Source organism: Dicentrarchus labrax, unplaced genomic scaffold (genome assembly GCF_905237075.1).
Source record: "Dicentrarchus labrax unplaced genomic scaffold, dlabrax2021, whole genome shotgun sequence".
NCBI lineage: Eukaryota > Metazoa > Chordata > Actinopteri > Moronidae > Dicentrarchus > Dicentrarchus labrax.
Genome location: NW_026136709.1, coordinates 17,331,346 through 17,355,573, shown reverse-complemented (window position 1 = coordinate 17,355,573; position 24,228 = coordinate 17,331,346). Strand labels below are relative to the sequence as shown.

The 24,228-nt window shown below is 42.1% G+C and overlaps 2 protein-coding genes across 10 annotated transcripts in view; one reads left to right on the top strand and one right to left on the bottom strand.

Moving 5' to 3' along the window:
- The first annotated feature begins 151 nt into the window (after nucleotides 1–151).
- On the top strand, nucleotides 152–5,207 carry chpf2 (chondroitin polymerizing factor 2). Its single transcript, XM_051411091.1, has 4 exons — nucleotides 152–1,408; nucleotides 1,988–2,552; nucleotides 2,715–2,897; nucleotides 3,362–5,207. Exons 1-4 carry the CDS (start codon nucleotides 1,137–1,139, stop codon nucleotides 4,634–4,636), a joined length of 2,295 nt encoding a protein of 764 aa, XP_051267051.1. The 5' UTR covers nucleotides 152–1,136; the 3' UTR covers nucleotides 4,637–5,207.
- Nucleotides 5,208–9,302: 4,095 nt separating this feature from the next.
- The window catches only part of smarcd3b (SWI/SNF related, matrix associated, actin dependent regulator of chromatin, subfamily d, member 3b), a 36,234-nt gene continuing 21,308 nt past the window's right edge, over nucleotides 9,303–24,228 (bottom strand). For 3 of the 9 annotated variants that reach the window (XM_051411098.1, XM_051411093.1, XM_051411097.1), the window contains exons 3-14: nucleotides 22,079–22,168; nucleotides 19,890–19,932; nucleotides 17,706–17,828; nucleotides 17,206–17,331; nucleotides 16,542–16,637; nucleotides 13,426–13,548; nucleotides 13,121–13,282; nucleotides 12,170–12,267; nucleotides 11,649–11,784; nucleotides 10,830–10,952; nucleotides 10,227–10,328; nucleotides 9,303–10,134 (exon numbers count right to left, since the gene is read on the bottom strand). In XM_051411098.1, coding sequence (XP_051267058.1) covers nucleotides 10,081–10,134; nucleotides 10,227–10,328; nucleotides 10,830–10,952; nucleotides 11,649–11,784; nucleotides 12,170–12,267; nucleotides 13,121–13,282; nucleotides 13,426–13,548; nucleotides 16,542–16,637; nucleotides 17,206–17,331; nucleotides 17,706–17,828; nucleotides 19,890–19,932; nucleotides 22,079–22,168 — 1,276 coding nt within the window. In that variant the 3' untranslated portion in view covers nucleotides 9,303–10,080. The remainder of the gene's footprint in view (nucleotides 10,135–10,226; nucleotides 10,329–10,829; nucleotides 10,953–11,648; nucleotides 11,785–12,169; nucleotides 12,268–13,120; nucleotides 13,283–13,425; nucleotides 13,549–16,541; nucleotides 16,638–17,205; nucleotides 17,332–17,705; nucleotides 17,829–19,889; nucleotides 19,933–22,078; nucleotides 22,169–24,228) is intronic. The other 6 variants (XM_051411094.1, XM_051411096.1, XM_051411095.1 and 3 more) reach the window with 6 other exon arrangements.

Below are 24,228 nucleotides of genomic sequence, written 5' to 3'. Positions count from 1 at the left end.
CCCGTTGCTGCTCCGTTTTCAGGCCGGTTTATCGCACAGGTCCCTGGAGGTGATGCTGCAGCAGTAGTCGGTGATGATGATGATGAGGGTGATGAGGAGGAGGAGGAGGAGGGTGAAACGACGACGTGAGGGAGGAGGAGGAGACGTTACTGTGTGTGTGTGTGTGTGTGTGGCAGTCAGTTTTTTTTTTTTTTCTTTTTTTGAGGAAGTCAAGATAAACTGAAGAAAATGGACGACATATGTATGGCTGTGCCGGAGCGCTTTTTTTTTTTTTTACCGTGTTACCGATTAAAAAGGGTCTACTTTTTGTCTCCGGTGTTCGCGGAGATGGACCGTTGAGCGACTGATCGCCGTTAACACCAACGGTCGCGATGCTAGCCTGTTAGCTTGCTCTTTGACGTTTGCTCCTCTGACACATAACGTTACCGTTGAGGTTAAACTTCCTAATTGTTTCGATTTTTTTGTTTGTTTTTTTTTAATTTACCGACCAACCTAGATTAACTCTACCGGGTGACATTATTATTATTATTATTTTTGCTACGTTAGGTTAAGCTGACTACTTTAGAAGTGGCGTTACGGCTTGGCATAAATTAGTTAAGCTAATTAACGTTAGCTCAAAAGGCAATGGATGCACACAGAGTAACGTTACATTAGTTACCGTAGTTACAGTAGTTACCGTGGTTACATTAGTTACCGTAGTTACCATGACAGTGACTAACAGGCACAGCTTGCTTTGTTAGACAGCAGTTAAGAGGCAATACATGTTTGTGGTATTAAGCTGTTTGTTATTACACTAAAGGACAAACTAGCGTTACTTTATTTCGTTACCTGCAGGTTTGGGTATAACCTCAGTTATAAAGTTAACATAAAACAGCTTTTTCTTCACGTTTAAATATATATTATAATATAGCTTTTTTTTTTTTTTTTTTCTTGATAGGTTTATTAGAAACTTTTTAACCACTACCTCACCAGGTGGGAAAGAGGACACTATGGGGTATTTAAGGCAATTTTTTGCTAGTGTCAGCAAATCGGTTTACCCCAACGTAGGTTGTTTTTAAGGCGAAAATGTGTTAAGCTACGGCAGGAGAGTTGGTACATTTTCCCCCCAGAACAGCCTCGTCGAGTGTAGCCAGATAATGCGTCTTTCCTCCTTTTTGGCCGTGTTCAGGCCTGCTTTACCCCTCATCCTCGGGCTGTCATTGGGATGTAGTCTGAGCCTTTTGATGGTGTCCTGGACACAAGGGGACACCGATGACTCCTGCAGAGACGAGCTGGGAAATGGGAGGCTTTTCCCGGGCAGAGGGGATGCCCAGAGAGACCCAAGGGACGGAGCTGGAGGTGAAGACTACGAGCCACATATCGTGCCCTATCACAAAGACCCAAATAAGCCACACAAGAAAGTCCTCAGGTGAGTGTGGAAAGCAGCTCAGTAATGCATACAGCCATGTTCACCATATTACATAAGGTAGTGACAAGTCTGTGGAGTAGGAGAGAATATGTACACGCAATTTTATTATAAAAAACAACAAAATACACCATAGAGTAAAGACTGATTTGTTAGAATTACCACATTTACATTTGTAAATTCTCTATTTAATAGGCTTACATTTAAATCTCCCCTCCAATAAGCTAAATGCACTCAGTGGGAGTTTAGAGTATAGAGGGCCTTTTAGATTAGTCAAATCTCAGATATACAGTAGCTCAGATGAGGAAAGCACTTGTTGATCCACAGATGTCTCTTTTTCATGTCTTATTTCAAATCATACAGCCTAAAACCTTCACACAATAAGAATCTTTTTATCTTATCTTTGAACAGTATAATTGTTTGCCTCAGAATAGTTTTAGAGCTTCATGTAAAAGAGTTGAAGTCTATATTCTATAAGTCTATATTTCTTGTGATGGAAACAAGTTGACTATTATCAGCTTTATTCTGCTTTTGTTTTGATGTATTTTTTTTTGTTCTTTCCATTTGTCTTGACTTCTCCAGAACTCGATATATTCACACTGAACTGGGCATCAGAGAGCGCCTGCTGGTGGGTGTACTGACCTCTCGGGCCACCCTCAACACGCTGGCCGTGGCGGTGAATCGCACAGTTGCCCACCACTTCCACCGCACCTTTTTCTTCACAGGCCTGCGCAGCCCCAAAGTGCCTCACGGCATGACTGTGGTTGCCCACGGCGACGACCGTCCAGTGTGGCTCATGTACGAGACGGTGCGTCATCTCCATCAGCACTACGGCTCAGACTACGATTGGTTCCTCTTAGCCCAGGATGACACGTACATGCAAGCAGATCGTCTGTCAGAGCTGGTGGGCCACCTCAGTGCGGGTCAGGACCTGTACATGGGCAGGGCGGAGGAGTTTATCGGTGGAGAGGAGAAGGCACGCTACTGCCACGGGGGGTATGGCTATCTGCTGTCCCGCAGTCTGTTGGCCCGTCTGCAGCCCCACCTCGACACCTGTCGTAATGACATCCTCAGTGTGAGACCTGATGAGTGGCTGGGCCGCTGCATTATTGACTACTTGGGTCTCAGCTGTGTGGAGGTGCACCAGGTAAAAGAAAACCACAGACCCATGCATGGACACCAATAGAAATGTGCATGTAAATAAAGCATAAAGAGTAGTTCAATTTAACGCGCATTAGACACAATTCTGTTAATAGTAATATTTTATACTGACATTTCTTCTCTATGTCAATGTTTGTGTGGCTCACAGGAGATGACCTATCGTTACTTTGAGCTCGGGAAAAACGCAGATCCAGAGCGTGAAGACAGCGTACAGTTTAAAAATGCCTTTACAGTCCATCCTATATCGGAGCCAAACCTCATGTACCGCCTACACAAACGCTTCAGTCAGATCGAGCTGGAGTGGACTTACCTACAGATTCAACAGCTGCAGGTAATATCAGACACCGATATAAGTTTGTTTGAGTGACTCATTTGATTGGGCTGAATCAGTGTGCTGCTTCGGAGACGAGTTCTGTGTGAAAGTATACTGTTTATTGTGTTTATGCTCTCTCCACCACACCCACTTTTTGAGCCAAGGCAGAAATTCCTGACTGATTCAATATTGAAACATGTAAGAAAGCCAAGACAAGAGATCGGGTGTTTTGCTGGGGGCATGAAGTGTTACATTCCAGTGTCATCATCTTGCGAATATTATCTGCCAGAGAGGCTTTATTATGTTGTTAAAGTAGCTGCTAATGGTAGTTCATTAGCACTGTTTTGACTTAACTTTAAATATACCCTCACACCACAGAGCAATCAGATATGTCACCAAGAGAAATGTTTACCCACTTTGGACAGCGTGTTCGTTTTTAGCGTTAATTTTACACCTAACAGATTTTTGTGTGTACTCATCAGATGCAGATCAACAACCTGAGCGATCTCACGCCGGAGGGTAAGGCTGGCGTCACGTGGCCTATAGGAATCAACCCTCCCTTTAAGCCAAGAACCCGTTTTGAGGTTATAAACTGGGAGTACTTTACTGAAGAGCATATTTACTCGTGCGTTGACAGCTCCCCGAAGTGTGAGATGAAAGGGGCCGACCGCGCGGATGTAAACGCGGTACTGGAGATTGCGGTGGAGCGTCTAAATGAACGCTACCAGCCCCAGCTACGCTTCCGCAAACGGCGTCTGCTCAACGGTTACCGGCGCTTTGATCCCACACGTGGTATGGAGTATGTGCTGGACCTAGCGCTGGAGGCCTACACCCAGAAAGGTCACAGTCAAGTCATCGCCAAACGGGTTAACCTGCTGCGACCTCTAAGTGCAGTTGAGATTATCCCCATGCCCTATGTGACAGAGGCAACACGGGTGCAGGTCATCCTACCTGTCACTGCCCAGGATCAGGACTTTGTTGGTAACTTCCTCGACATGTACGTGATGAACACTTTGGACACCCATGATAATGTTTTACTCACCTTCCTGTTCATCTATGATCCCTTTGACGCACAGCGGGTCAGCCAGACAGATGTGTTTGCTGGCATTAAGGCCATGATTGGGGAGGTGGAGAAGCGCTACGGAGACGTGAAGATCCCTTGGATCAGCGTGAAGACGGAGGTGCCCTCACAGGTCAAGCTGATGGACATCATCTCTAAGAAGCACCCGGTGGACACGCTGTTTTTCCTGGCCAGCGTGTGGACAGAGGTCAACGCTGACTTCCTGAACCGCTGCAGAATGAACGCCATCAGCAACTGGCAGGTCTTCTTCCCCATCCACTTCCAAGAGTACAGTCCTGCCATCGTCTACCGCGACCAGCAGCCCTCCGCAGCCTCCTCCTCTTTTGCTTCGGAGTCGCTGCGAGACGGCCACTTCGACCGCCACGTCTTCGACGAGGCCTGCTTTTACAACGCGGACTACATGACCGCACGGACCAAGATGGCAGCTGACATCCTGGACAACGAGGAGCTGCTGGAAAGCATGGACGTGTACGACATATTTGTCCGTTACTCGGGGCTGCACGTGTTCAGAGCTGTAGAGCCGGCGCTGATCCAGAAATACGTGCGGCGAGCGTGCAACCCGCGGTTCAGTGAGGATATCTACCACCGCTGTGTCCTCAGCAACCTGGAGGGTCTGGGGTCACGCTCACACCTGGCCATGGCTCTTTTTGAACAAGAGCAGGCCAACAGCACCTAAAGGTCTGAGAGTGTTGAGGCCTCAAACACACAGTACTGCCCGGACTGAAGGATGTGGAATCCTGTGAATCGTTATATGGTACTTTGTGTGATCCATACACTGAAATTCTCACTTTTTTTGCATTTGGCAGAGAGAGGTCAGGATAAGGAACAGAACCATGTAGCTTACTGACACCTCGACAGAGCAATTAAGTGCTGATGCATAAAGTCCTAGTTGTATCCTCCAGCTGTATTCTCTGCTCAGTACCTATGAGTATGTCTGACGTATGAGTCGAGGATGTGTCCTCACATGCGACTCGCTGAACTTGGACTACTTGTATTTCTGCCACTGACATATTCTCACAGAAGTTGAGCAACAATATTTATACTGTTGTTGTTGTTGTTGTTGTTATGCTGTCGTGTCTTGAACAAAGGCCTTTATTGTTAATTAAATGAGAAAAATCTTGAGCCATAAGTCTCCCTTAGTGGAGATGTTAAGATAATACTGGAAACGTGCTGAAGCCGTTTGCTGCCTTTTCTTTAGGTTTTTAAAAAAAAAAAAAGGTATTAAAGAGTGATATTTCTGCTCCTCAGAGTTGTTTCTTCATTCCTTCTCTTCAGAGTGTGTAAAAAAAAAAACGCTTGTTTCAGTCTCATTAGACAAAAAGACAACTGTTTATAGTATCTGTATGTAGCACGTAACAGCCACTCCTGGAGGTATCTGTTATCTGCTTGGCAGAGCTGAAGAAAAGGCAATAAGGCAGAAAAATCAGTAGTGATGGTGTGTTCATATTCAGAGTAATACATCGTTTAGTCTTCCTGGTTCCCTAAAAGCCTAACTGCAGCGCCTGGAGGCAGTGAACAGTTTGTTCCGAAGAAGCCTGCCCCGCCTCGTCTCCTCACATTAAGTCAGTAATTCTCCACCCCGGCCCGGGCCTCCCTGGGTTTTTGGCGAGTATTCTGTACACATATGTCTTTGGGGAGAGAGAAGTGAACCCTGTGCCCAGAGGGAGGGTCCACCTATCCACGGTCCGCCATTGGCGTTTGTGGTTAACCTTCACAGCGAGATGGTTTGAACGAGCTGAATGGGCTTACTTCACAGAGCCTCCTCTCCCTCCTCCTCCCTTCTCTGTAAAGGGGTGAGACGATCACGCGGAGGCCTCGCTAACCTCCCCCACCCACAAAAACTTCTCCATCGGCTCAGGAGAGTAGCGGAGCAGCAGAGTGAAAGAGGCTCTTTCTGAGGTGGGAGTGGAAGCAGTGAGCAGTCGGCGTTACAGCCCTGCTGCAATACGCCGTGGAGACGCCTCCACCTGTTTCCTTGTGGTGAGGTCAATGAACAATAAAAGGCCTGTCTGCCACCTCTGAGGAACGCCTCACTCATGCAGGGAAATTTAACCCACCAATGAACCATCAACACTTTACTGACGCAGAGCATGAGAGTGTTCATTTAGTGAAGGGTGATTAAGCAGAGCTACACAACTTAGTTGCATAATTTGATGTCATTTTATGGAGCGGAGTTCTGCTGTGGCTGAGAATAGTAATGTTCTGGATTTTAAAGGGTGCGTTTGAGTAATTTTCACCCTTAAATGTTTGAGAACAACAACTTTTAAGTCTCAACATGTTTTTTAAATTTGATCAGCCGTAATACAGAGTCTCCCTGTGACCACAGGCATCTGTTATTGCAGACAGGTTAGATCTCCTCGTATCAAGGCAGCTCGTGCAGTATACAATTATCTAGTCGTATCATATAGTACACTGGATGTGTGGAGGATTGATAGATGGATTTAATCTATTTCAATCTTATAAGAATGATGCTTTGCAAGTGAAAGTTAAGGTGCTTTAAATTGTGGTTCAAACACCAAACAGTAGTTTGTATAACTGCACATGATGAATAGGGAGAGACACACGTTGGTGCCAGAGGTTAAAACTCAGCGTCTTCAAAACAAAGCTTGAATGTAGTGCACGTTTCTTGGTTGATTCATCAAATATCAGAGGTTGGAAGTAACAAAGTTCAAATACTTACTCAGTTATCTGTACTTTACTTGAGGATTTATCTGGAAACGTTTTACTTTTACCCCCTACATCCGGTAGAAATGTCCTTCAGAGAAACCAAGTGAGTACTTTTTACTTTAAAGTACATTATAGAGCCTGTACTTTTTCACCTCTACTTAAAGTAAAGAATGTGTGTGTCACATATACATTTGTGATCACAGTAGCAGTACATATAGTGATATTTATGAAGTCATTATACAAACAAGATAAATGACAAAAACCCTAATTTTGGCCCTTTTTTAGTTTTGTCTCTTGACTTCATTCATTAATAAATGCCATCCAGTCTCTTTATAACCTTTACATATGGAAGAGGCACTTGACTTTCCTAATAATTTCCCCTAATCCCAGTGACATTTACTGTGTTTGTTCCCACATAATATTTCTACAGCATGTTAAGTCATCACTTCAAAATAAAAATTACAATATTGTATGGCTAAACCAGTTATAAACCAGAATTCAAGCTTTGTTTTGAACTCAAATTTGTACATTTTCTGTTTGTAATGTCACATTAAAGAGTATGAAAGTCAATACATAACATTTATTTGAAATTATATTTTTGAAGTATATTTAAGCAACACTTGGAGGTTATGTAGCTTTAAGAGGCTCGGTTTACCACATTAATATGTCTTTCTATTATGTGCACAAAGAAAGTGACTGCATTGACATGTTGTGGTGATAAAAGGTGAAAAAAGACACTTTAGATCTCATGGCATTTACAAACTTTGGCAAGCGCTTCTTTATTTACATCCAGGCTGTCTCGTAATGTCACAGCTGTTTTCCCTTTTTTTTTTGTAGGATCACCAAACAAGTTTGCTCTTTACAGATATACAGTATTATGTATACTATACCTCCCTGTTGGTGATGCTCTGACAACAGTGTAAACAGAGAGAAAGAGCAGTTTCCCGCTCTTCACGAACACATGCAGGGAGTGGGACAAACATGTCAACAGTACGTCAGGGTTTAAGTAACAGGAGACAGTAGTCTGTTAACATCTTGTCAGCTATTCTGTGACGCTCAAAACTGAGGTCACCCAGGAGTTGCAGCTTCTAGTTTCCTCCACAAGAGGGTGCTAGTGAATCAGTGACTGTATGACAACAATGTGAATGCCCTGGCCATACAAAGACAAATCACTCCAGGTCAGACACAGGACTAAGATACTACCAATGACTACCGTTTCTCCTCTAATGAATGCAGTCAAATATAACTTAGTAACAAAAACACAGTTCAGAAAAATCACACCTACAGTTAGTTGCTGGTAGGGCTTATCATTTTTGGCAAAAAAGTTTCCAGAAGGCATTTCAACAAGTCTTTTCGCTCGTCACACAGACTGCTATGCCAGCTTTTTATATGTACACATACTGTCTCGTCAAATGTATTGATTAACGTCCATGGAGCATGCATAGGTCATCGTGAAATCATCCGATCACTTTTTGTGTACGCTGGGATAATAAAAAGAGGGTCTCACCCGTGACGAAGAGAGTCCCGTTAAAGAATTACAGCACAGTGCAAAGAAACCCCCAGACAAAAGGTTCCAGCTAGAAACTGACTACTGAGAGAAAACTAAAAAAATTCCTCCATCTGACATTACAACATATACATACAAGTCAAGTGTCGTTTAAAAAAAAAAAAAAAAAAAGTGTAAAATGAGATCGGTGCAGATTAAATCGTGTGTTACAGCTACTGATTGAAGCTTTCTTTGTTCGAGCTTCTAGCTCCCACGATGGTTACGGGATGGACCTAAAATAAACCTCCCCAACCCAAGATAGTACACAGAGGAACACTAACATTCCTGCCCTACTAATTCAAAACTCATGGAAGCTCCCATACTGCACCACGTAACACCCCCACCCCCCCTAACCCAAACCCCCTCCAACCCCAACACCACCCCCCCCAAACAAACACACACAGATAGTCTGTCGTATACTGTACAGCTGGCCCTCTTAAGGGACAGAAACATATTTACATTCACATCTCTAGAAAAGAAGAAAACTTCATTTTTTTCTTCTTCTTGTAACATAAAAAGTGTAGAAATGGACACAATTCTCCAGACCTGGGTTTAAGCGATCAATGCAATAACAGCTTTAGGGTTTTTTACATAAAACTCGAGGCCTAATTGGCTACAAAACGCAAACATTCGAGGAGTAAATTCACTCTGAAACTACCCAAATTGTTCGGATTTGTTAAGACATCTTTGCACTTTCCTGTTAAACCCAGGTGAGGTGAATTTCTTGCCCACTTTTATTTCAGTGATCATGTTCTCTTCTTCTCGTTGCAACCTTTGGTAACACCTTCGTGACATTAACTGGCAAAAAAAACACCACACAAGGAAGAGGCAGTGAGCGACTCTGACGAAAACAAATCGGTCGACAACTCCCAACATGTAGAGGCATATTTGTCATTTTGCTAATGATTAAGGGAAGAAAAAAAGCTATTCTTATGATGATCAATACTTGTTTCTCCTTCATTAAAACACTATTCTTGCTATAAACAGACGTAGAGCCGTTACTGCGATAATACTTTAGATCATATGACTAATACTGTTGTAGGAATTACTGTAAAAAGACTCTTTAATAAGACTAAAATGAGACACGCTGGAGGTTTTACTAATTAATTCACTCAAACTTGAAAATGAATGAAATCCACACCTCATGTTTAATAGATAGCGTTGATTCCCTGCAACCCCCCGAATGTGTCACACTGTAATCTCGACTTTGCTGGTGTAATTAATCAATCTTTCGAAAAACTACTCTCCTAATGAGAACAAATAAAAAAAACACAGTCACACTTACAACCACAAAAACAAAGGATCAAAAAAGAAAAACATAAAAGAGTCTCATCCAGAGCGCTGGGAGGGTCGACTGTGACACGGGTTTACATCATGTTCTGTCGGACACAGTATCAAACTCTTTGAGTCGAGAATCCCAAAAAGTACCACAGCAACGTGAGTGAGTGAGCAGCCGATTTCGGAGTTTGTCTTGACAGGTTTTGCGACATATTTACAAAAGCAGAGAGTGGCGGACGGAAAGGGGAGAGTTGTGTTTATTAGGCAGTGAGTCTGAGGATGCCTGTGTTCAGAGGGGCTTGACCTCCAGTGGGTGGGTGGGAGGTGAATGCATGCCGTTTAATGATGATAATCTCACAGTCCTGGGCAAAACTGAACAAATATGACCGCGTATGTGCGTCGAAATCTGGCTCCCACACGTGCGCATCGCTGCTGTCGTGAGGAAAACCACCTCCTCTCAGCTCAAATTTCATGACAAATGCTGTCTTTTTTTAGTTTAGAGGTTTAAGGTTTCACCAGACTACAGCGATGGCCCCACACACATCCAACACACACACACACACACACACACACACACACACACACACACAGCTCTGAAGTCAGATGCAGGGATTCAGGAGGGCCTTGGTTTAGGTGTTGCGCACAGCTAAGGCCTGTTCCAGCTCCTGTCTCCTCTGCTGGATCTGTCGAGGAAAGAAAAGGAAGAAGACGTCATCTGAGCGTCTAGAGGCAGAGCTTGGATGAGGTAAAAGGTGATTAGATGGCGTTTCCTCACCTTGCAGTAGAAATAGCGGCTGACGGCCTCCTGGGACCAGGGCTCGTGGTAAAACGCCGCCCTCCTCTCCTCCTCGGGGTTCCCCACCACGTCTGTCATTAGCTACAGCCAAAAAAAGGGACAATCATCAATGCTGGGACTGAATAATAACCATCATTAGTATCATTTTTTAGGGGAGTTTGGGGAAGAATTAGCTACAATAAGCTGCATATTGAAGGTAAATTCCAGGAGGAAGTATTTAAAACCAATTAATAATCTTTCTGAGGAGGATTCCTAATTATTTTGGTGATCTTTCATGTTTCATTCCCTCTTGAACAACAAATTATAGCCACTAGGGGGCACTTAGCTGGGGTTTGGGCTTCAAGTTAGTCAATTCTAGTCAGTTTATTTGTCTTTTAAATGTATTACTAACAGAGTTAAAAGCCAGACTTTGTGTATCTTTATTGGTAACGTGATGCTCTACTCAGAGGTGTGAATAAAGATGGCTTCAATGAGCCTTTACATCCAGAATATATGTCAAATAGAGGCGGTGAGTTTCATTGTGCCTTTAAGTTACGAAAGGAGCAGCATGAGCGTGCTTGCATATAAATAGTAATATCGAACCTTAAGGTCTCGGCTTTGGGATTTGAGCCAGTCCTGGATGTAGCCCTTGGGATCTCTGGAGAAACTGAGCATGAAGTCCCTCTGGATCTTCAGCTGGTTGATGGACTCGATGGTCTCATGAATCTGAAAGAGGAAAAGTAACACACTATACATTAAGGGGAAAAAAGGCAGAACATTTTCCTTCATTTATTTAAAAACTGCAGCTGAATAATCTATGTATACGGATAAAAAACAACATCTAATTGATTCTGTATCAACTCTCAGAACTAAAATGTAAATATAAATAGCAAATAAACAGTTCCTCAGGGAAGGAGGTGTGTAAAGATGTACAAATTAAGAGGAGAAATGGCTGAACTGGTGAATTTAGTAACACTTGAAAAAGGCAGAAGTATGCAACACTCGATATAAGCTCTTAAAGGCCTGTCTTGTTATGTTAGTATCGTGTTGTATCTGTGTTGATCTCCTTAAACGTTTACATGAAAGAGATAAAAGAGTGTGAAACAGGTATCATCTGTGTCCACAGCTACTGTGTGTGTGAGTGTTTTCTGTCCCGCCCTTCCTTCCTGCTCACCCACAGCAACCTGCTCTTCACAGAAATGTCACTTTAATGTGTCTGTCAAACATTAAGAATAGCTCCCACATTTAAAACAACAGGGGCGTGAAATCCTCTGCAGGCAAACTACTGCGATAAAACAAGAACTCCTGTTTTAAAAAAAATGTAAGTAATAAACTTTGTTGCCCCCATGTGGCTGCCTACTTATCACCTCAGTGTGATTTACAGCATCAAAGCTTTGTGTTCTGGGATGTCGGCGATCTCACCTTGTTGTCGAGCGAGGCGATTTCCTGCTGGTTGGCAGTGGAGAGGAGGAAGCTGCTCATCTGGCTCTTCAGGGGGTCTTCCACCTCTACGTCGATGTCGTAGCACGCCGTCTTCTTCTGGTCGTTGGGATCCACGCTGTCGCAGAGCGGAAAAACGTTCATTGAGACAAAATCATTACAGAACCACGAGAGAGATCTCACATATCGTTTATAATGTCTAATGGCCACCACTTTAGTTTAATTATATTTTTATTTCTTATTTAAAATAATTTGATTTTTATGTTTTGTATTAAGTTAATTGAAAGAAAACAATACCTCAAAGGTATTTATAAAAAGCTATTTATTTTCTAGCTCCTGACTCCACACAGAGACAACAAAGACAGCTTTAATTGCTATTTTATTAAAATATCTTTTAAAAATGTCACTTCTTTCTACAAGAGCAGGAACAAACGCTCTTCACAAAGAGAAAATAAACACAACCCGGCACAAATGTGTCACATTGCTGTAGAAGAGGAATCTACCTGATAACGTGGTTGATGACGATGGGGTCAGGAGGTAAGAGGAGGTTGGTGAGGCGCTGAGGGATCTCAGAGAACTTCAGCCGAGGACAATCAAAAATCTGCAAAGGAATAAACAAACATCTGTGAGAAAATCACCAAGTTTATTTATAACTATGGCTGAAAATACCTTAATAGGTTGATTGATTTTACTGAAGCATGTGGACGCACAGTTTTAAATATTAATTTAACTCGTCAGATCATTTTACTCAGATTTGACTGAAGTTTTTCTCTGACACACAACTTTAATTGTAGACTTTGTTTATAAAGTGGAATGTGTATCATATATAAATTCAGTATTACAAGAGTGATATACTTCATATTAATAATGATGTTGCAGCAATATCATATTTTCAGTGGTGGAAAGTACTTTTACTCAAGTACTTATATGCTACTTTATATATCCACCCCACTACAGTTCAGAGGGAAATGCTGTACTTTTTACTCCTGTAGTTACTTTTCAAACTAAGGGTTTACTAAAGGTTATTTTACATAAAAAACACACAATATTATTTGTCTAAACTTTTCAGATGTTTATTAATTGTTTAATAACCCAAATGATCCTATATTTACAAAAAAATCTAATATTTCCTTTCCTATTAATCATCTCAAGACCCGTCAGATTTATTTTGTGACGGACCCCTAGGTTAGGAAACTAATCAAACTACCAAACTTCACCATATAAAGTTTTAAAACTTACAAAAATATAATAATATAAGTACTTTTACTTTTAATACATTAAGATTATAGTACTTTTACTTGAATAGTATTTTAAATTAATGACTTTTACGTGTTGTTGTTGTACTGGCACTTAAAGTCAAACTTCTTCCACCACTGAATATTTCCAGCCACACAGATATTAATATCCATGCAACAACAACATGTGTGATTTACAGCACATGGAGAGTCCCATACCTGTTGGAAGTACTTGTCACAGTTGATGTACTCCTTGTCATGGGAGTCCTGCAGCTTGTTGGTTTTGACGTACTGCCAGAGGGCCTGGATGATGCAGGAGCGGGTCTGAGTGTGAATGCCAAGCAGGCGTGCCAGGCGAGGGTCCAGCTTAAACTGTGGAGGCTGTGGAGACGATATAATCGCGTTACAACCCACCTCAGAGCCTTTACATCAGCTTCATCTCATCTGACATCCTTTTCACACTCCCCTAAAAACATAAACTGGTGGCCTACAGGTTGTCACTACTACAGCCCCCCCCTGCTCACCTGGTAGTCCAGCATCAGCAGCAGAGTGCAGCGCACGCTCACGTCTCCCGGCCTTTTCACCTGGAAGCCGTCCGTCTCCTGGGTGGTGGGAGTGCGGTGCCACTGAAAGAGCAAACCACCACACTGAGCTGGTTTATTCAGACTGAATTATTTTGTTAGTTTCACACTTCATTTTCAGTTTGTTTCACACTTTATTAATCACAATTTCTAATTAATTCCTGCTTTAAAGGCCCTGAACACCTCTTGTTTCTCTCATTACGAGCGATGGGATCATACGAGACGGTTATTTTTCCTGCCAAAGTTAGAAGAAGTTTTGGTTATTTTACATGAGAGATTTCTATGTTTTGGTTTTCTCACTGTTTTGAAGTGGGCGGGCTCAGTAGGAAAAAGGTGATCCCAATCACCAGTCCCACACTGGACTCAAAATGTGATGACACTGTGCGGTCTGTTTGCTTATGTTGCCGACAGCGTGAGTGAAATGAGGTCAAACCACACCCACACAGCCAGGAATGAAGATGTCAGTTGTTCAGTCGGTGCACCATTTTGGTCCAGACCGAAATATTTCAACAGCTATTGGACAGATACAGACATTCACGGTTTCTAGATGATGTTTGTTGATCCTCTGACTCCTTCCTGACTGCTATTAATTGTATTAACCCTTAAGGCTTTATCTAGCACCATCAACATTTGTATTTGTTCAATAATTTGCGACCAAACACCTGCAAAAATAAATTATATTTCTTCATCTTTATGTTGTGTTTAGTCACTGTGAGAATGTTAGCCTAATTGAGTGTTAACCTCTTAATAAAATTACTTAAGCATGTTACTTCCTGACCCTTAACTTTGATTAATATTTTGCATTTAAGAGAAACACTTCAGGGGCTTTAAGGAAACTGCAAACAGTTCGTGGCATGATTAAAAAAAAACTTGCAAAGTAAAAAAAAAAAACCTGAGCGTGCCTTCATCTCGCAGCCTTGATCTTGACCTAGAGTACAAAGTCTGTGGTTTGATGAGAGGTTAAAGTTTTTCAAACGAGCCATGAACGGTGTACTGAGACACCAAAATAGCAAAAGGTTAAACCATGCGGCTGCGCAGATGAACGTTATCACATGCAAGATTACACCATTGGCGTAGACATCGAGAGAAATAACAGAAAAAAATGAAATATCAGCTTGGCCAAGTACAATAATTCCCATAGGATTCAATGTTTTACTCTTTGTTTACATGTATCAGAACCTCCTCTGTGTCTCGCTGCAGATTAAATGTTATTTACATCTCCATTTTATCTTTACTGCTCAGAAACTGAAATGAAAAAGCACTTAAAACATCCTCAGTACAGTGGATTGCAGTAACTTGGCATGCAATAACGGGTAATGTTTTCCTCCAATCAATGGCTGACTCAGAACAGATTAAGTACTGATTGTACCTCAAGGTAGAGAAAAAAATATTTTGATGGAAAATCATTCAAAGCGAAGCACCTGAGAGCTTTGCTAAAATGCCCTCTTAAAAGGAGGAACCTTGAGAAGTCATAATTTTCACTCTGAAACTCTTAAAGTGTTTTTTTTTTTTTTAAAGTCAATACATTTTGTGAAGATACAAAGTGAAGGGCGGCTAATGATTGTTTTTAATAAGTAAGCACTTGTTTTCTCCAGCTCTCACCTGCATGTTAAAACAACCTTGCAATGTTGCACAGTTTTTTTTTTTTTAAACGTCTCCTTTATGTGTTACAGAGAATCACTTTATTAAAAAAGGAGAGAGGGCAGCCCTCTTTCTCCATCTGTTTTCTTTTGTATTTATCCAATGGGAATGTAAAATGGAGCAGGTTCTGTGGGGAGACTGTAGCTCAGGAATAAACCAGACATCACAAAATAACAGTTTTCAGTGAACGTCTCCCCCGTGCATGATGAAGAGGCCCGTCACTGATCTCAAATCAAAGCACTAACCTATTAAGTGACCAAAAGGATGTCCAGATGTGAATGTTATGAAGCTAACACTGAGGCTACAACGGAGTTTGTTAAAGGGATATTTTGACATTTTGGGAAATAAGCTCTCTTAACTTTCTTGGCCAAGAGACAACAACATGCAGAGTCCTGCAAAAGTATCCTCCAAAGGCACCCAACTCCGCACACAGAGCTGAATCAGGCCCAAATCCTCTACTGTTAGATATTCATAAACAAAGCCCTAATTTACTGGAATCATATGACCCACTCTCCTTTTCTCTACTGCCAGTGAGTCGAACCCTCAAAGGAGTCACCGCGACCACCTCAGCCTCGAGACGCAAGGACTCAGAACATTTGACACAACCAAATTATGATGAAAAAAAAAAGGACAGAACAAAAAAAAAAATCCCAGAACAAAAAGGAAACATATGCAGCCCTGAACAAACGGTACACTGTGGCAACCTACTTGAACACAAAAGTACAAACTGACTCATTAGTTTTTATTTCTGTTTTCAGTTCAGTTTAGTTTCCAGAGTGGGTTTGTTTGTTTCAGTTTATAAAAATGTTTCATGTGTTAGTTTAAGTTAAGTTAAGATTTAAGAAGTTTGGTATAGGTACAAACACACTGACGTACACTTATAGACAGCAGAGTCTTAATAAAGATAAAGATAACTGACCAAACTGACAAAGACTGAAACTATAAACATTTCCTGTACAATCTTATTTTTGTTTAGTTACCACAGTTTTTATTAACTTAAAAAAATGTTCACACCTAGTTTTAGTTTAGTTTTAGTTAACTATAATAACCCTGGTTGAGATGGAGCTGCTTTCTAATTCAGTCTCTTATTCATAATTTAATTTTAATTAATTAATTTTAATTTTATTTAAAAAAATGTGTCGTCCAAATACTTGTGTGGAGTTTGCACTATATAACATAACATAACAAATACAAAGAAATGAGAGCCAGCTCATATAGTGATACCACTACCGACCACATCCAAAGTTGTTCCATGTGCTGGAAACTCATTCATTTAAAAAACACAGATCATGTGACAAACATTAAAAATGTTGCCATAATTCTGTAAGAGCAGAGTAAAGGTTTATCTGATGGCAGGTGTGCAAAAATAATAATTAATTACTGTGTACACAGGGTGCAGTGGCCATCTTTGAACTGACCTCAACCAGGTGGTTGTCAGGACCGTAGAGGTCTTTGTCCAGCTCAATCACCAGGCTCTTAAAAAACGAAGAGAACTTCTTCTTCTGCTTCCCTGGCTGTGAGACAGACAGACAGACAGACAGACAGACAGACAGACAGAGAGAAGCTGGTCAGTTAATGTGTAAAATCAAACACACCCAAATGCAAAAAGGAAATACTTGTTGCCATGTCTTCGCTTATAGCAACATTACTCATCAAAAGCCCACAAGAGGCCAAGTGAGATCAGAAAGAGAGACACTAGACATTCTCAGGGTCCACTTCCTCTTAGCTCAACCAGAAATATTTGTGGTTTGTGAAACTTAGATGCTTCCTACCGCTGTGAAATGACCGCATTGCCCGGGACTGCTGAGAACAACAGAGCTTTTTGAGGCGAAGCTTACGGTGCAAAACAAATGTAAGAATATTCAAAACGACCCAAAGTGGAACACACTCATATTAAATGGGAAGATTATGATCTCAGTTGTGTTTTAGACTCGCACTGGTGGAAGATGACATAATGCTACACCCCCCCCCAGCAGACCAGCATCACAGAAACTGTAGTTTTTTCTAAGTTATTTCACTTTTAAATTGACTCAAAAACTCAGTGTGAATGTGCTGTATATTTTTAAATGAAAGAAAACTCACATCATCCAGCAACTTTCCCTCCACTCGCAGTTCCCATGATGCAATGCTGCCGTCTGAGTCATCAGCGTCGGGTCTGGCAGGGTTGAAGGTGTTGGATATGTAAAGTCTCAGTTTACGCTTTTGCTGCTGACACAAGGGCACATGAAATAGCACAGTTTAAACGGACATTTCACAAAAAAATTTAATTAAAATGTCAACCTGCAGGTGCGCTGTTTGGACAGATTGTCTTAATATAACAGCAGATTAGTCAAGAAGCCTTGGAAAGGGACGTTTTTTTGTGTTCTAAGGTGAGACGAAACTAAAAAAGGTGAGAAATAAAATCCTTTATTAAAAAGTAGTTAGTTATTAAGAAGATCTTTCCTTTCAATACCTGTTGAGGTTCAAAGATTCCTATAAATACAAATTTTGTCCTCTCAGAAATGGATAATTGGTGTTTTTAGACACCTCGAAGGACAGCAGGGCACGCTGGCTCCTCATTAGTCACGTTTTCTTGTCCTTACCTTCATTGGTCTCTTCAGTGCTTCCTGGATGTCCACGCGTTTGCGCATGATGGTCTGGTCCAGTTTGCGCTCAAACGCCAGCAGATCCATGTAGGCCTGAGACTCTGGGACCAGCTCACGGATCTGTTCAGAGGGGAAACAATCTGACGTTAACAGCTGCAGTATGTCTCACACACACACACACACACACACACACACACACACACACACACACACACACACACACACACAAGATTAAAAAGTCAGATTTTATTCACAGGTACTATCTGAATACCACTAAAAGGCTTAAGCAGATTAGTTGTCTGCCCTGCCTTGGTGCTGTAGGGGGTCCAGTGTCTTATTTCAAGGACATTCAGCCCCTAACAGATGGTGTCCTTTCAAGGAATCGTATAACACATAACATTTTTGTTTTCTTGCTGAGAGTTAGATGAGAAGATTGATATCACTGTCGTATCTAAAAAATATAGACAGCAACTGGTCTTTCTGCTAAGCTAAGTTAACCAGCTGCTTGCTGTAGCTCCATATTCAATACAACAGATATGAGAGTGGTGTTGATCTCATGTAACTCTGCAAGAAAGTGAATGTTTCTCAAAATGTTCAAACTATTCCTTTAATTTCTCTTTTATGAAGCTTTGAGATAGGAGTCCACACTATCTTACATATATATTCTGTATCAATATATCCAAGGTCTTCATTGACACTGACTAAAATCTCCAGAATGTTTCCATCAAATGGAAATATTCTTGACGGTATCATTTTATACCCATTTCCCCAAAGTTCAGTCTGACATACTTGCTATTTTTTAAAGTTTAGCTCCACTAGAATGTGAAATATAGTTCAGAGGGTTTGAGCAAAGTTTCAGTTTGTGCTGACTGACCTACCCCAACGTTATCAGGGTTCATACAGTAACTCAAGGCACCCTGGTGGTCTAAGGTGCTGTTCATGAACTGTAATGTCCCCGGTTTGACTCCAACCGGGGACTTGTGTTGCATGTCTCTCTCCCCTGATCTCTCTGGTATCATCTGATGCCCAGAATTATTTAAATATATAAAAAGAGAGGTTTAACTCTTGGCTCCTGCTGGAAAACCTGTGTCATTCTGACTTTGAAGAGACCAAGGACTTCATAAACAACTTCATCAGATTTAAATGAATACAGTATATGGAGTAGAATCAACTGTGACACATAATATTACAACTCTTTTTAAGCTTTTTTATTCTTATAGGAAGCTGACAGAAGTAGAAATATCCCTCTGCTGCTGCCCTGTCCACCATAAACACAGTAGTCCACATCATCCTGGGGACACGTTGGGATAAAAATGAGATGCAGAGTGTGCAGCCAACCAGCCCGGACTCTAGACATTACCATACCGATGAAAGTCCTCAGAGCATCAAGGGCTGCTGCTTACTTACCAAACTGTGCACACACACACTCCTCCAGTTCGCTCCTTCTCCTCCCTCCCTCCTCTCTCCTCTTTCATGTTTCTTTCTAAATGGCTGCCTTCATTGTTCCCTCTCATTCCTTCTCTATCTCCATCTCATCGCCTTTCACCAGGCTGAGGTGCCGAGCAGACGGAGGAGTGTGGCAGACATTCCCTGTCCCTGACTCATTATTGTGGAGTGGCGCCCATAGCCATGCCTACTGCTATCTCTCTGTCTGGGTTATGTTAGGGGATAAGACCTGAGCCAAGACTGCTCGCAGTCTCCAGACCTCCATAGTCTCAGTGCAAAAGCCTTCTGTGTGCCGGCCAGGACGTGGTGAGGTGATGGCGTGGGCACAGGGCCCGAAAACTGAAACCACAGGATGGAAATCACAACCTCAGTCGGCACAGACTCACCTGTGGCAACGCGGCGATTCGGCCGCTCTTTCGGTTCTACTTGTGGTTGCGTCTCTGCCACATCCCACCGACTATTCCAATTGAAATCAGTGAGCCACCATCCAAATGACAGAATGAAAACCCCCTAAAGAAAAAAACCCTAAAACCTCCTGATCTCTCCCCCTCATCCTCTCTCTTCTCATTTTGAAATAACACATAATCATCTGGCCCTCCGTGCCTTCCAAGAACCCCTGACATCAAAATCCGACCAGGATTTTTCTGTTCTGCACACAAAAGATAATAACACACACACACAAACAGAAAAAAAAAAAAACAGAGCAACAAAGGTAAAAAAAATATGCAGCCTCACCCTTTGCGGAAGAATCTTGTCTGCCATTTTCCTTCTCTTAGCACTAGAGAGAGGGGGAGAAAGACAGAGAGAAAGAGGAAAAAGAGAGCATGTTACTATGGTGACTGATAGCGTAGCACCCAGGCCATCTGCTAAAATGCTGGGCCATATCCAGCACCCCAGCATCCCAGCTGTGTGTGTGTGTGTGTGTGTGTGTGTGTGTGTGCATATGCCTGTGCGTGTGTGCTCGTGTGTTTATGTGAAATGCAGCGGTCCACCTGGAGAGTGAGAGCCAAACAACAGCCAAAAAAGTGTCACATCACACATCTCTTGCCTGACGTGTATTCGCTGCACACACACACACACACACACACACACACACACACACACACTCTGCAGAATCACTCTTGCAGCAGGACTTGGATGGTGACAGGATGTGTGTTCAAGAGCTTTTAGGAATGCAGAGTCTTCGAGAGAATGTAGGAGAATGTATGTGTGTGTGTAGATATTTTCATTCATGAATTTCGGGCATTTCCTGCTGTGTGAGAACAACATGTGTTTACCAAAACCATGTTTTCTGATCGTATACTAACCCAAGGAGGCACAATAAGGAACAATAAGATAAATCTGTGCCAAGTTGGTGCCCTCGTCAGAACTTTCTTACTAAGTGAAACTGATCACAGAAACAACACTACAGCTTCCTTCTCCATCAGCATCATGTGAACGCCTGGGATATGTGGAGCACCCGTATTAAATCATGCAAGTGTTGTGTTCCTCGGTGCCCGCTGGAGGGGAAAAAATGGCTAAAAACACCTAGATGGTGCTACACTGCAAAAAGAGTAAGGTAATGTTGCCATGTGAGCGTTACCCTGGCAAAGCTCTGGGAGGTGGGAGGAAGCAAAGGAATTCATGTCTTATTTCAAAGATTTCAGATTCTTCTCTGTAGTCCTTGAGCAAAATTAAAAGATAATCTACATTGGAGCACCTTCTTTGTGAATTTGTCAAATCTCACTGCTTTTACCAGGTTTTTTATCAAGAGTAAGATGAGAAGGTTCATACCAGTGTCCGTATATATGTCCGCTGAATATAAGGCAATAGCCAGCAGGTGGTAAGCTTAGCTTAGCATAAAGGCTGGAAACATGAGGGAAACAACTAGCCTGGCTCTATATGGAGATAGATCCACCTAGCAGCAGTGCTAAAGCTCATTAATTCAAACACAAAATCTCCTTTTGTTTAGTCTGTACAAAAACTAAAGTTTTGGTTTTACCGCTTCCTTGAAAAACCAAAATATTTTTTCACATTTGTTTTTTGTGTGTAGATTTAACAAACAAGATATAAAGCAGAGATAAGTTAGCTTCAGGCGTGCCGCTGGGTGGATTTTGTTGCCGTCCAACAGAGCCAGGCTAGTTGTTTCCCCCTGTTTTCAGTCTTTCTGCTAAGCTAGGCTAACATTTCCCAAAACAATTCCTTTCAAGGGTCTTTCATAGAGGCCAAAACCTTTTGCTTACCTGATATATGTTTGATTCTAGGGGTGGGCGATATGGATCAAATATTGAGTATAGGTCATCTTATATTGCGATATCAATATATAAAAAAGATAAAATAACTAAATGGGAATGTTTTTGGCTAATTCAAAATCCTGAAAAACCAAAACATGTTGATAGATGACATAATAGAGCTAGAGCTATTACAGGTACGTAGGTAGATACATTACATTAATATCGTCTCGTGGTATATATATCGTCATATCGCCCAACCCTATTCTTCAGATTACATAATTTCTTGTTTGTAGAAGGGGATTTTTTTTGCAGTGTAGAGAAATTTTCTATCACAGAGCTCTGTGAACGGTCTGTGAAGCAGTATGTTACATCAGCATGCCAAATACTGAAACAAGCCTGCTGCAAGGAGAATTGAAAGATCTCAGGGTGCATTGCAAAGGAAAACACAAACCTGCATCACAACAATCCGCCATTTTAAACTGATTTAAATGGGGGTTTGAGATTGGATTCTACTTTATTTTTCTGTTCCCATCATGCCATGCTCCAGTCCAAAGCATGCACCACTACATTTCAGGGGTCAACTTCTAGGCCCGTTCGTACAGTTTGCCAAAACAACTCATTCAGGAGGGAGTGCTGGGCTCAGGTGAAAGACTAAATAGGCCAGAGTCATCAAACGTAAGAAAACGGACATGCAGCAGAATAAACTCCTACTTTGATCCGAGCGTGGGATCTGATTGGGGCTCTCTCATGTCCATCTGCCTCGCCGGCATCTCATTGGCTCCGGGGAATCCAACTGGCTTCCTAAGAATTGGTGAGGATTCGAAGGTTGTCCGATTAGAGTTGTGGCGAGACACACACTCAAGTGGCAGCAAGTACGACGTCAGAGGGGGAAACACCTGGTGGTGCGGGCTGTTTGTATGTGTGTAGGGTATGTGTGTTAAGTTCAAGGGTCTGTTAGTAGGTGCAAGCTCTAAAACTCAGACAAGGGCAGGCACTGGGATGGGCGGGTAACTGTGTCCATGCACGTACAAAGTGCAGCAGAGGAGGACCTGGGAGGCGTCTCATCTGAGGGACACGCTCATTCAACAAAGTTTCTTGGTGAACCAAAACAATCATGCTTCACACACACAGACAGACAATACACTGACAATGGACACACTGTGAACTCGTGTATCACAGGGAGGGGAGCGAACAAGCAAGTGTTTAGCGAGTTTAGCTCTTGTGTTCGGCTCTGAGTTCCAGATATATGAATGTTGCATGGATGAAGTAATGAAGAGGTGCAGATGAAGACAACATGCATGCTACGCACACCTTTTCGCTCATTTTCTAAACATGGATCTCAAACCTGTCGAAGCATTTCCACTGACCAGAGAATTCAGCTCCGGTCTAGCGCCTTAAACCAGCTGGCCTAGCAACAAGAAGCCTGTTTCATTATCGCATGAAGCTAGCGATGTTCCTAAGCAACTGTCCTAGGCAAGTGTCCTAGGTAACCATGTGTATTGAGCAGCAAGTCACATTTTTAGGTTACTTCAAGGACAAAGACTCAAATTAACAGCAAAAACCAAGGTTCAGAGGTTCATATAAAAGATCAGGGCTTTATAAATAATGCGGTCCTCGTGGGAAATAAAAGATGCCATGTTTGAAGCAATGTCCAAGGTGACGGCAACCACAGCAAATTTTAGTTAACTTTGTTGTTTGATCACAAACAGTCAGAACAGCCTCTTTATGTAACACTTACAACGTTCTGTGGGTTTGTTGCTACGGGAACTCGGAGATTCGATATTAATCATTTGCCTCTTAAAATGGTGTAACTGCAGAACAATTTTCTGGAAAGTTTTCAACCAGTTTTATACCACTAAAGAAGACCCTCAGTCTTTGTGATGCAACACAAGATTTAAAAGAACGACAATAATAAGTTGCTTTGGTTTTGCATGAAAAGAAATGCGACGCTAGTCTGAGAAGTATTTTTTAACAATCCCACATGACATCCACTTTGCAAATGAGTATGATAATATGCATCTGAAATGTTATGCTCAGGATGATGCTGTAATAGATTGTTTAAAGAGGGATTTTAAAGCACATGAGATAAACCAACACAGAAAACGTTGCTTTAATGGGCTCACCACGGAGGTATATTAAAAGCTACCCTTATAAAAGTTTTCCAACCCTGTTTTCTCTGAATTACATTTATATACAACTAATTTACAACAGCAAATAGGTTTTCCATTAACGTAATGAGAAAACGTTGTAAATTAATGTATTTTCAAAGCTGTGTGACCACACAAGGGACTCAGGATGTGAACCTTGGTCTCTGGCGTCAAAATCCTGGCTATCATTTGCCTATGAGTTATGTGTGGTATATAAATGTAGAGCTTCCTAGTACACAAAATGCTGCCAAGGAACAAGATCCAGGCAGCAATTATGTTTCCCCCACAAAACATATTTGGGAGAACAAATTAGTAGTATATAAACGTAATTTCTAGGACACAGGGTTGAGTGTTCATAACACTTTATGCAAAGCAAACCGGAATTAAATCCTATTTTTAGCAGCAGCTTTGCGTAGGACAGCGTTTGTTCTGCAGAGGGAGCGTAGCTGGGACCATAAGGTCTCAATGACACTGCAAACACAGGTGGCCCGCCCTCAGCTGGCAGCCACGTGGGGTCTGAGCTGGATGGAGTAGAGCGGGGAGCTGGAGCATCAACTTGTTTGCCAGAGGACACACACTCCTCACAAAGCAACAGAGAGCGAGAGAGAGAGAGAGAGAGAGAGAGAGAGAGGGAGAGAGAGAGAGACAGAGAGAGAGACAGAGACACCTGGACAGGTCACCCTGGACCATCGATCAGACCGTCCGCAGCCAGCC

Bases quoted from the DNA above. Each gene is read 5' to 3' on its own strand.
- chpf2 (XM_051411091.1), top strand. From the start codon at position 1,137: ATGCGTCTTTCCTCCTTTTTGGCCGTGTTCAGGCCTGCTTTACCCCTC. The intron at 1,409-1,987 runs GTGAGTGTGGAA...TGACTTCTCCAG, and splicing joins CCACACAAGAAAGTCCTCAG to AACTCGATATATTCACACTG. The intron at 2,898-3,361 runs GTAATATCAGAC...TGTACTCATCAG, and splicing joins TACAGATTCAACAGCTGCAG to ATGCAGATCAACAACCTGAG.